This window comes from Tachysurus fulvidraco, chromosome 18 (genome assembly GCF_022655615.1).
Source record: "Tachysurus fulvidraco isolate hzauxx_2018 chromosome 18, HZAU_PFXX_2.0, whole genome shotgun sequence".
In the NCBI taxonomy this organism is placed as follows: Eukaryota; Metazoa; Chordata; class Actinopteri; order Siluriformes; family Bagridae; genus Tachysurus; species Tachysurus fulvidraco.
The window spans coordinates 20,971,466-20,984,512 of NC_062535.1; the positions used below are offsets into that span (position 1 = coordinate 20,971,466).

At 38.9% G+C, this 13,047-nt stretch overlaps 1 protein-coding gene across 4 annotated transcripts; it reads left to right on the forward strand.

Moving 5' to 3' along the window:
- Positions 1 to 523: 523 nt before the first annotated feature.
- LOC113634888 (nectin-3-like protein) lies at positions 524 to 7,436 on the forward strand. Of its 4 annotated transcripts, none has more exons than XR_007138384.1 (5): positions 532 to 679; positions 2,050 to 2,206; positions 4,085 to 4,432; positions 5,371 to 6,064; positions 7,007 to 7,436. XR_007138384.1 is itself a non-coding variant. In XM_027134072.2 (3 exons), the coding sequence occupies exons 1-3, from the start codon at positions 586 to 588 to the stop codon at positions 5,979 to 5,981; spliced, it is 1,053 nt and encodes a 350-aa protein (XP_026989873.2). In that variant the 5' UTR covers positions 524 to 585; the 3' UTR covers positions 5,982 to 6,192. The 4 variants fall into 4 exon arrangements, 1 of the variants encoding a protein (XP_026989873.2); XR_007138385.1 differs by having other exon boundaries at positions 538 to 679; positions 2,122 to 2,206; XR_003438665.2 differs by lacking the exon at positions 2,050 to 2,206 and having other exon boundaries at positions 524 to 679.
- Positions 7,437 to 13,047: the final 5,611 nt, after the last annotated feature.

Below are 13,047 nucleotides of genomic sequence, written 5' to 3' on the forward strand. Positions count from 1 at the left end.
TAAATATCATCCCAAAATGGCCGCATGTCTCCCATGCGGTCAGGTTCCTCACCTAGCATACATGCATTCTATCTGAAATATAATTTTATTTGCATTAATAATGTTAAAAAATATATAAAAATGAGTTTTCCCTCTCTATCTTATTCTTTAAGAATAGTGTCTTTATTATATATCATGTTAACAAGAACACTTCAATGAATAACTTTAAGCTTTGTAAGCACATTTTGGGACATTTTTGTGCCTTATGCAGCTCATCAAATGCTGCGGACCAAAATGGCACCCGTTTCGTATTTAATACTCCTACTGTCTATATTGTCTCACATCGTCTGTCTTGTCTTGTGTAATCCAAGCTAAATGTATGTTATTTATATCTGTACTTTTCAGAGTCACAAACAGCTGGAACCAAATTCCTTGTGTGTGTCATCATCAGGTCGCTAAACCTGGTTCTGATTCGGTAGACGCGCGCGCTATCGTTCTAATTCTCGAACTCGCACACCCCCGTTTTATCGTGCACAGTGGTACAGTCCAGTGCTACAGGCGCTTATTGCTCAGGTACAAAGTGTGATTGAGGGGAGCGGCGTTAAGATGGCGTTTGGAAAAACTGCCCGTTATCTCATGATTATTACTAATCAACCGGACACTTATTTTACACTGCTGATTCTCTTCGGCATCGCATGCGGTAGGTGTCTTTATTTTAAAAGTTACTATGTTACAGTATGTGTTTGTAGCCATGTGTTACTCCGAGGATATAAACTACATAGTTAATAGTTAATAGTAGAGCATCTTCCATACTATAAATGAGTTATGTTACTATAGAAATTGTAACATATTAGAAGATATGATATAACATTGTAAAGTCATTATATAACAATGACGAACGCTGAAACATTTTTTGTTTCTGATCACAAGCTAAAGAGGCTATGAAGGAAAAACCAGGTTAAAGATTTATAAATGTTTTTTTTAAAAGACATTATTGTTATACAAACAACCAAATTCCTTGTGTGTCAACACACTTGGCCAATAAACCTGATTCTGATTTTTGCTGTAATGCTGATTAGGAAAAATGCACAAAAAGTGTGAAACAAATTCATAACCTAGGTTATAACCCAGTGTAAGAAATAAAAAATGTGTAAAAATAAGACGCTGATGGTGAAGATCTTAATGAAGAACAAGAAGTTTATTTCAGTATAGTAGTGACAAAATACATGTACTTTGGTTCATCAGAGTCAGTAAGAACCCAGAGCAAATCCTGCTCAAGCATTTTATATTGTTTTTCCTTTTTGTAGTTTAAATGAGGTTCCGCTTTGAAAATGTATTGAGCGTAAGAACTGAGTGTCTCCCAAATGGCTGGGCTACACCTTGTTGTCTAGCCGGATGTCTTTAAATGTTAATCAAGGTCACGTACACCTTGTCTTGATATTGTTACAGTTGTTATCAACCAAATGGTCACTTTACATGGTAACTGCAGTCATGTAGACCCTTTGTTCGTATTGATCCTTGATGTCCTGCTGCCGCTCCCATACTAACGATTGAATCAAGTTTATATGTTTAGAGTCCTAAACATATTACCTTATAAACATATTACCTTATAAGCCTTTTTAGGAATGAACTCTTTTAGATGTGTATCTTGGAATGGAATTTGGGTGCAGTTATCTGTAATTTCTTATACCAGCTAGAATTGGAACTGCCAGCATTATATTAGATTTATATAACAACCCAACTAGCCTTTATTTATTTCTTTGAGATGGAACAAGTTTAACAGTATTAGCCAAGGCTGAAATATTAAAAAGCCTGTCTTGCTAAAATTGGCAGGGTAGCTAACAATAACTATTTAACATCATGTTTGCTTGTGTTTTATGGAAGATTTATGGATTTACTTGCTGGTATAATTACAGTAGAACCATGTTTTACAGCCATGATACAGCCATGTTCACTATGCAGTCTATTATCATTGCAGTTAAAAGTTAAGCTGTTTAAATCTTTGTTCATGCAACTGTACCAATATAATCATCTCCCTCCTCTGTACATGTCCAAACCATCTCAATCTAGTCTCTCTACAACTTTGCACATCACCCTTGTTCTTAAAGATCGACACTACAACACTTCTCCTTCATTCTTCAGGCATCTTCTCACTCTCAAAAATCCTGTTGAACAATCTAGATAGAAACTCCACTGCTCTCTCCTAGATACTTCCACACCTCCACAGGTATGTCACCTGGACCAACAGACTTTCACTCTTGATTCTCCTCAGATCCTTCCTCACCTCATCCTTTATAATCTTTGCTATTTCCTGCTCTACTCTTCCCCCTCATTCATCAGCTCTTCAAAATACCCCTTCCATCTTTTCTGCACACTCTCCTCACCTGTTAGCACCTTCTCATCTCTATGTTTAATCACCCTTATCTGTTGCACATCCTTTCCTTCTCTATCTCTCACTAATCTTTCTCACCTTCCCTTGTGTGTAACCTGGCATATCTGTTTGGCCTTCGTCGCATCCCTCTTCACTCTCTCTGACCACCACTTTGCAGTCATTAATCTCTCTCAGATTGCCTCGTTTATATAGAATGTAGTCTACCTGCGTACTCCTACCTACACTCTTATATATAACTCTATGTTCCTCTCTCTTCTGGAAATAAGTGTTAACTACATCCATTTCCATATGCTTAGCTAAGTCCACCACCATCTGTCTCTCTGGGTTCCTTTCCTTAACACCAAACCTGTCCATCACCTCCTCATTATTTCTGTTCCCCTCACCAACATGTCTGTAGAAGTCTGCGCCAATCACTACTCTCTCCCATCTGGTAATAACTCTCCATCACCTCATCTTTCTCTTCTCTTCTAACTCACAGCCTACTTGTGGATCATAACCACTGACCGCATTCAATATCATCCCTTTAATTTCTAACTACAAACTGATGACCCTGTCTGACACTCATCTTTTAGAATCACTCCTACCCCATTTCTTTTCCTATCCACACCATAATAAATCAGTTTGTTTCCCCGTCCAATAATTCAATTCAAGTTTATTTGTAAGGCGCTTTTTACAAGTGACATTGTCTCAAAGCAGCTTTACAGAACATAAACATAGAACAAAAGGTTAATATAAAGAATGATATAAAGATTAATATAATACAAAATTCAAGATTAATATTAGATATATTTAAATGTCTTTGTATTTATCCTAAATGAGCAAGTCTGTGGTGACTCAGGTGACTGTGGGGAGGAAAAACCCCCTTAGATGGTAAAGGAAGGAACCTTGAGAGGAACCAGACTCAAAGGGGAACCTCATCCTCATCTGGGTGACACTGGAGGTGTGATTATATATATACAGTCTGATAAATGTTTTATTGATGCAAAAGACCACATGGAGTTCACATCTCCTCTTTAGTATCGCAGAGTCTAACTGGAGCTGGTAGATCTCTAGATGCCTCAGGATCCTCACAGAGTCTGCCTCATCTCAGCGGAGTTCCAAAATCTTCATGACAAGGAAGCAATTGGAGCTGGTACAATTTCTGGATGCCTTGGGACGGGTAGAAAGAGAATAGCAGTGGAGAGGGATTAATGTAGCTGCTTTTCCTAATATTGGCAAGCATACTACGTACGTTGCTCCCCTTCCACCTGGTCTCCTGTACACACAGTATATCTGCCTTCCTTCTCTCCATCATGTCCACCAGCTCTTTCTGGTGTGTACCTTTCCCTGTCATTGTACTAACAATAAGGGTGTCTATTGTCAGACCTATACACTTGCCTTTCCTCTTCTCTCTCTGTCTACGAACCCTTCTCCCCATCTTCTTCCTCGACCAACAGTGGCCCAATTTTTGCCAGCACCCTATAGATCATCAGCACCGGTGGCGGTCGTTGTTAACCTGGGCTTTGAACAATCCCATTTTGGAATTCCCATTTGCGATTTGCATGTTTATATTTGGAACCCCTTCCTGACACTACCCTCATTTTTTTCCAGGTTTGGGACCGGCACAGAAGTCACTGGCTTACAACCACTGTGGCTAAATTAGCCACATATAATCAAATGATTATAAATAATAGGTGAATAATATCTAATCATTGGTTAATGCCTCTGCCTTAGGTGTGTCTGGATTTCAGGTGCTGGTGCCCCCCAAGATAAATGGTGAGCTGGGGATGAGTGCGGTTCTGAGCTGCAGGATTCAACTGGACGTCGGCCAGAGTCTGACGCAGTCCTCATGGGAGAGGCGCCTGCCGTCTGGCTGGGTCACCGTGGCCGTCTACAACCCCAATTTAGGCATCTCAATCCAGCCTGAGTATGAACACCGTATGGTCTACCGCAAGCCTTCCATCCATGATTCCACCATCATTCTGAATGATTTAAGATTCTCAGATGTTGGCGACTATAAGTGCAAGGCGACAACTTTTCCTTTGGGCATCGAAAGAGCCTTCACCACCCTCAGCGTTCTCTGTGAGTTTTAAAGTTTTTTTTTTTTTCTTTTTCTTTAAAGTTCTTCTGACTGGTGTAATAGCATTGTGGACATTTTTACAGCTGTTATCTGTTTAGAAACTGAAATGATTTGTATACATCAAACACGTAGCTGTCTATCGTTGAGATTCACACAGCAATTGTGAATTCTGAGAGTTTAGATGTTTTATAAGCAAGCTTTAATTTTAAACTTTTTACATCTGATGTCATCATATTTAGGACTATTTGATGTGACACAGTGTAAATATTTTGGCATTGGTCTAATTCAATTGAATTCGATTTTATTTGTAAAGGGCTTTTAACAATGGACATCGTCTCAAAGCAGCTTTACAGAACATAAACATAGAACAAAAATGTAACATTATACAAAGATTAATATAACACAAAAATGTAAGTTTAATATTAGACTTATATTTAAATGTGATTGTATATATCCACAATCAGCAAGCCTGAGACACCTGAGAACTGCAGTATTAAATGAAAGTATTATTGAAACCTAACAAATTAGTCACCAAAGAAAATAGTTTACTGTACATAGCCCTGCATCAATATTCAAAAAGTTCTACTGATGCCTACAAAAATAATTTATGTATTTATATTGTATTCTTTTGGTGTTTTTCACAGCTAATTGGTTAAATTTGGCTTTTAACAATAATTAGACAATTATCTATAATCTCTAGAAACAGGCGACGATTTTTCATTTTAATTTTTTTTATTTACTTGAGACCTAAAACTCGAACTGCTGCAGTAGATACAGAACGTAGCTTAATGTAATAAAGTTAACATTCACTGCATTAGATAAGATTAGACAAGTTCATGTGATAAATATCTGGATGTATTTGGAATTAACATTCTATTTTTCTTTGTCTAAACCTCCTCCGTTCCACCCTCCTTCCCCTCCTCCCTCCTTCTTTTATTAGCTCCTGTTTCCATCACCATTAAGCCTCCTACCACCCCTGTGCTCCATCTTAATCCCAAGATCTCTACCACTGCAGTGCCTGGCAATAAGCAGCGACTCCTGTTCACCTTCCCGGCCCAGGAGCCACTGAACGAATACACCCTGTGCATCATTGTGGGTGGGCTTGTAAGTGGAGCTCTTTTCCTGTTGCTGCTGGTTCTTGGTGTGGTTTGCTACAAGCGGTGGCAACATACTTTCCGTGGAGAATACAACACCAAGCAGAACCTTGCACCTTCAGACATGCAGGAAGCACAGTCACCTCCACCACACAAGCTTCACATCCACACCAATGCTGCAGACAGGGCCAGTCCTGACACCAAGCTTGAACCCTGCCAGGACATCAATGGTGCCATCCAGGAAGGTAGTAGAGCTTGGCAGCTGAACCACCAACTAGACCACCAGAGCTTCCTCTGCACCCTAAACAAGCACAGGAGCTCGATGGAGCCTGAGTTCTGCACATGCCCTCATGTTATGGAAAACGGCTCTCCCTTACTGCGAGAGGACTGCAATTACACTGACTTTGTGTTGCACACAGATGGCTCCATTATATCCCGTTGGGAATTGCACGTCTAACTAGGGTGGTACTGCAGAAACTGACGGCTTAAAGCAGCAAAACCCTTCTGCAGAAGACGTCAAACTTGCAACAGTATATGATGGTATAAATATATATTTACTGAAGGACAAAAATACTGAAATGCACTTTTTCATCTTTATAATCTGTGTATCATTCATTTTGTTTTTGAAAAGTGAAAGCCTTTTGCAATAAAAAAATCATTAAATAGTTCATTTGTATTTAACGAGCTATTATATTTTATATTATTTACCATAAAATAATGTAAAAAAGCTTTTTTCCGAGATTCCTGACATAAACACACTGTGTCCTATCATGTTTCATGGAAACAAGGTGAAACAGCCCATTTCAAGCTTGTCAGATGTGTGCTTATGTAAGGTTTCAGGAAAAAGCATTAAAGAAAGGTGCTAGAGCGCTGAGACTGCGGCAAACGGCGTTTCAGCTCCTGAGAAACACTTTTGTACATGCATGCAGGGATTCACTCAAAACACATGCTGATACCTAAGATTGCATGAAAATGATCATACCACACACAATCAGATTTTCAAGTGTAAATCATATTCTTATCAACATATTGGCCTTTAACATGAGCTATTATATTTTATATTATTTACCATAAAATAATGTAAAAAAGATTTTTTTCGAGGTTTCTGACATAAACACACTGTGTCCTATCATGTTTCATTGAAACAAGGTGAAACAGCCCTTTTCAAGCTTGTCAGACAAGGGCGTCGATTTGGGTAGGGATGGTAGGGACATGTTCCTACCAAAATCCAGGGAACACTCAATTGTCCCTAGCAATAATTCGACCAAGCCTATATATATTTATACATAACCACTGATATCTGTCTGTGTCTTGTGCTTTTTTTACTTATTTAACATTTATCCAGGAATCATTAAATAAGATGAAAATATTTTACAACGGCTGCTCTAAACAAGTTGGAAATCCTTATAAATAATTTACAAAAACTACAGTCCAGGTTTTCTTGTCTTTAAATCTCTGTTTTTGTAATTTTCTGTGATACAGAGCTGTGACCCTTATAATGAGGTATGCAACTGTCACGGTTGAAGCGCCTGACTCGCCTCCCGAGCACCAACACAGAGAACTGTCTCCGGAGTATTAGTCATTTTCGGACTGTGTTTCCCATAATCCTCTTACTGGAACTGATTGCACCACCACCTGCTTCCAATCACCCACTTCCTATAGAGCCTGAACTTGAACTTGACGCCAGTGCGAAGTCTCGATCAGCCATTGCGATTATTCTGAGCGTTTACCTGTTTGTCTCTAGTTCCATTTTTTGCTACTCTGTTTCTGTCTTTGGTTTATTGATTTGCCTGCCCTGACCTTCTGCCTGTAATCCTGACTACGATTTCTGCCTCCGCCACATTATTGTGTTTGCCATCTTTGACCTTTGCCTGTTGCTTACAAGATTGTTCAATAAAAGCTGCAAATGGATCATCAGCCTTATGACGCATCATTACAGCAATATTGTTGACAAGGTATTGAATTAACATAAATATTATGTTTTATGTTCCTGCTGTTTTCAGTATTTATCTGACATTAAACTCACTCAATATCATAATAAATATTCACTGATCAATATTTACAGTCTTGCAGAACTGTCACTGTTCATGGTTCTGAATTTTTCATGTTATTGAAAAACATGTTTTTTTACATTTTCCATTTGATAAGCTTGTCGCTACTCGATTAGTAAAGCAACACGATCGGTTCCGTGCATGTGCTAAATGGCGTCACTTCCTGTCTAAAGTACGTAGAAACGATTTATGGCAGTTTCGGATATTAACGTTTTCCTTACCATTGTCATAGCACTTCTTATTATTTGCAACTATTATTTGTCTGCCTTTCAACAATTAATAATATTGCTCGTTTAATGTCTGTTTTGTGTGCATTTGCTTACTCTAACTTGTTTTTATGGTATTGATGTCCTAAGCAATCACTAAAATAATATATAACATTTTTAAGGTTAATATGTGACACAAACTAAAACGTATGAGAAAATGTAGTAAAAATAAAACTATAGTTTACAGATGTGTGTGTGTGTGTGTTTACATTTAATATTTTCTAAACATACAGTATGTTCTGCTTAACTGTTCTTCGTATTGCAGCATATTTTTACAAGTGTCTGAATTGAAGAAAAATGGATTACAAAAACACTGATTTATTCAACTGAATTATTCATAAATTAATTTGTTCCCTCCCTCTCCCTCACTTCCTCCCTCCCTCCCTCACTCATGGAACATGGCATTGACCTTCAAGCCTTTTTCATCAATGCAGTAGGAGAAAAATGTTTCCATGTCCTCTTGACATTGAAAAATAAACAAAGTCATCCTCAGGGAATTCATCACACATGACCCTTTTGAGGGCATTTTGTTGGTCATCATTGCTCATTTGCAGAAAAGCAAGCTCTGTGACTGCATACCCAGTTCTACGCTGTATACAGGTCTGTCAGAATGGTTGGCTGCTGCACCTTGTGAAGACGCAAGTTGTAAATCAAATATACAAAGTTATAATGGCACAATAGTGGCACACATTGACAACTAAAGTTTTTACCTTATTAATGTCCATTTTAACCACAACTCTTCTGCTGGGCAACAGTTTGGTGGTGGTGGATTTTGAAACACCCTGAAGACAGGCTCAAGTGTTCCCTTAAGGAGTTGGGATGATTCTTCGGTCCAGTATGCAAACCTCTCTCCATGCCACTTAACTTTTTAATAAAGAAAAACATTCTGGATATTCCTATCATTTACATGGCTCCCTTATACATATATATATATATATATATATATATATATATATATATATACACACACACACACACACACACACACACACACACATATATATATATATATATAAATACATACAGTATATATATATATATATATATATATATATATATATATATACAGTACATATATACACACACACACACACACACACACACACACACACACACACACACACACATATATATATATATATATATATATATATATATATATATATATATATATATATACACTGTATGTATTTGCCATCACACTGTAATATACACACGTGAACAAATAACGTTACACAATATAACCTTTACAACACACATTTTCGGTCTTAGCTTCCGCTCTCTCTTTTAGCAAGTAACAAGTAGTATGTGGTGGCGATGACCGTTTTTTTTAGAGGTACTACCCGGAGTTGTTTACCTTTAGACAACTCCTGCTCTATGTCTTCTTTATTCTCTGAAAAATTATAGAAACAAAATAAGAAACAAAACTATATATCACTCATTTGTTTATATTATGCGGTGAACGAGTTATGATAAAACAGCTACTGCTTAAGTTACATACCTTTAAGCATTAGTATTTGTGCCCTGAAGAAGTCTTGCTTCCATCATACCCAATAAACCTGAGTTTGGTCAAACATGTCGTAGTTAAAGTCCTAAATTTAGCTAGTTAAAACAACTGCCGTGCCGTATGCTAACATGCTGATTCCCAGTGATCGGCAGATTCATCGTATAGAAGTGGAAACTTTTTATTTACCCCAAAACAAAATACTAATTACGGTGGCAAAAACATGACGATCTGGAACACATGCACTTATACTAATTTCGATAAACACTGTAAGGTATATAATGTAGTCAAAAACATTGTGAGATTTATTTTTGGAAAGTGCAGGAACTACATTTACCTTCGTGCACATAGTTGCTTTAAAGGAGTAGTAGTAGTAGTAGTAGCTTTTATTGTCACTGGTCACAGGTACCGTGAAATTAGCCATCAACCTGTCCATATATACAATACATACAATATGACAAGGGAAGGCAGGACAGGAAGATAGGGAATTGAAAAGAAATACAGCATAACATAAGGGAGGAGAAAAAAAAACCAACCCCCAGACTATGCTCCGGTGGGGAGTACAGTGTGAGAACAGGAAAAACACCTCAGCAACACAAGCACATAAACAGTACGCCATAAACACACAACTTGTAACAGGGGAGGTGAGTGGGGGGTGGAGGTAATCCAGCACAGGCAAGCAGCCATCAGGTCCTGTAGCCTTTATCTTTGGCGCTGGTCACAGACCCGCTTGTTCGACTGGCGGTACAAAGCGGCGAAGGTGTGGGATGGGGGGTGGGGGGTAGTGCATATCTTTATATATGTGCGTGTGGAGTGTATGTATAAGTGTGTAGGCCTGGAGAGTCGTTGCTCCTGGCATCAAACCTTGGTGCCTCAGTCCGCAAGATTGTCATAGCGATACACAGCAAGTTACCATGGAGACCGCCTTGATCAGGTCCCAGACAGAGTCAACAATCAGCAGGTGTCTGTGGAAATGGGGGAAGGAACGCAAGAGGGTCTCACTGCAGTGCTCTTCCAGGGGAATTGTTGTTCCAGCAGTGGCCTTGGCGCGAGGCCAGCGCTGGTTGAGGGGAGCCGAAAGCAGATAAGATTGGGATTGTTTGGTCTTGGGGCGAGTAGACGAATTTCAATTTACACGACTACTCGCTTAGTCCATTCTGGTCTCCAAATCGATCCATTTTTCTTCTTTCCAAAGTTCTCTGTGATGTTAACAGTATCCAAAGCAGTGAGCCTCACCGTGATGTTCTCCATATTGTGGTTATTAGTCCCAGCCTCAGTGCTGACCACTCACTCACTGCATCAATCATGACGGGCAACCTTGGGAGGTTTTGGACAGCTGTCACTGTTTTCTGATTTCCTCGATAAACCAGGGCAAAGCCTAATCCAATCAGCAGAACTCCTGTTATCATGATTCCGAATAGGTAGATATCTTTAATGTCCTCCACGGAAAGAGCCGCCAGACACACGACCTGCCACCTCTCACACCGTATAGCCAGCTACGAACGTTCCGGCAGGGCAGTCAGGTTCCCCCGAACCCAAGCTTCTCATCAAGAAGATGGAGTCAATTTCGTTGAGAGACCAGTTTATCAAATCCATGATGTTTTTTAGTTTGGAGAGCAGTGCGGAGAGAGTCTCTCAAAGTATAAGACAATAGACGAAACAAGAGGAGCAAAGCAGGGAAAGTAAAGGGGGGGGGGGGGGAGAAAATGCGACCACCTTCGTTGAGAGCCAAAAGAGGTTGATCATTCTGTATGATTTATATGCTGCTTCCCTCATGGAGCCCGGGAAGTTAACATTTGTTGGTATTACTATATTTAATTTGTGGAGACACTTTAATCCCTAACGAACGATTTTTAAATGTTTTTATTCTTTGTTATTCAAAGCTGTTTGAGCTTCTCAGGTCTTACGGTCTTTACTCAAAATGGGAGCAAAAGAAATACAGTGGTACCTCGAGATACGAGTTTAATTCGTAAGTCAATCGGCTCGTATCTCAAACGAATTTCTCCCATTTAAAATAACAATTCGATTTAATGAAAAATGAAAAACCTATGAAAAATCCCCAAACCATTGTAAATTATGAATAAAGATATGTTTTAAATAACAAATAAACATGTATAATTAACAAATACATAACAAAATATGAAATAAAGAAATAAACGAGTTATTTAGCATAATAGTCTTACCTTGGAGACAGACGAGTGCGGCTAACGAAGGTGAACGGCGAGGAGGAGGGAGGGAGGGAGGAAGGGATGCAGGCACTCTAGACACGTACGTAAACGGCGCTTTTTTAGAACTTAAAAATATTTTCGTAACTTTAAAACTAAAACTACACTTTCCTTATTTCAAATGAAAGAAAGAACTTATAAAAATACACTTAACTTTAAACTTAAACTAAGCTTAACATTTCCTCGTGGATATTTGTCCTTAATTGGGAAAGAATTGTGGTTCCTTTTGCTGGTGTAGCACTCTTGATGTCATCCTTCTGCTTCAATATCGTACAAATTGTCGATGTACTACGGTCATAGATCTTGGCGAGTTCAATCACTCGTATGCCACGCTCATGTTTTTCTATTATTTCTTGCTTTAGTTCTATCGACATCATCCTCTTCTTCCTGTCACCATTGTCCTTAGCACTCACTTTCTTCGGCCCCATGATAACACACAAAAAAGTTCAGTAATCACACAAAAAACAAGCAAAAAAAGAGTACAGGGCACAAGATTCAAGCGGGATACACTTTGATTCAAGCGGGTAACACGTGCGAGTGAGCTAGAGATGCTCTCGGATGATGCTTGACCCTGCGCACCAACTAGCGGGACGCTCCGGAAACACGGCTCGTATCTCGGATTTGGGCTCGTATCTTGAACGAAAATATGGCCCGAGCTCCGGCTCGTATCTCGAAAAACTCGTATGTTAGGCTGCTCGTATCTCGAGGTACCACTGTAACACACTTATAATTAAATATATTCCAATATATTGTGTTTTAATCTTATATTAGTGTGTTACATAGAAACATAGACAAGCAAAAATAAAGGTTGTTCCCATAAAGCTCATTCCAGAAAGATCATACTGGTGAACCAGTAAAAACCAGCCTGGACCAGCATGGAATTCATGCTGGTTTATGCTGGATTTTTCAGCAGGGACCTTCTCCTAAAACACACAAAAATATAAATGCGCACATAGCATAGTTTGGTGGCATACTTATGTGAAAATCCACCTTACCCCTGTAAATGTTAAAGGACATGATGTGCAGATGCTGAGAGCATACTGTGAAATACAAACAATACTGTAAGACTTTGATTTTACTCTCTTCACAGCTTTGATGAATTAAACATTCTTACCATCAGCATGTAGACACCACAAGAATTCCCACTGCACTGTTGAGGAAAGCACTGGAAAAAGAAAAGTGCATCCACAGTTAGTTTTAAACGCAACTGTTTAAACATGCATAAATATTATGTGATGTTACCAGTGACACCGAAGCTCCAAGGCGTGTGTCAAAAAATTAACCGATTTTCATTGAAGCTTTGTATCAAAGCTTGATTCGTTATGGCAAAATCACGTGACCAATGATGTCCGAAGATTCGTTTCACACACACACACGTGACTGCTTCGTTATCTGATTCAAAGTTTTAAAATTGTGTGCGACACGCTGCGCACCCTCGTGTGTTGTATTGGAGTATTACATGGAATCTATTACTGTG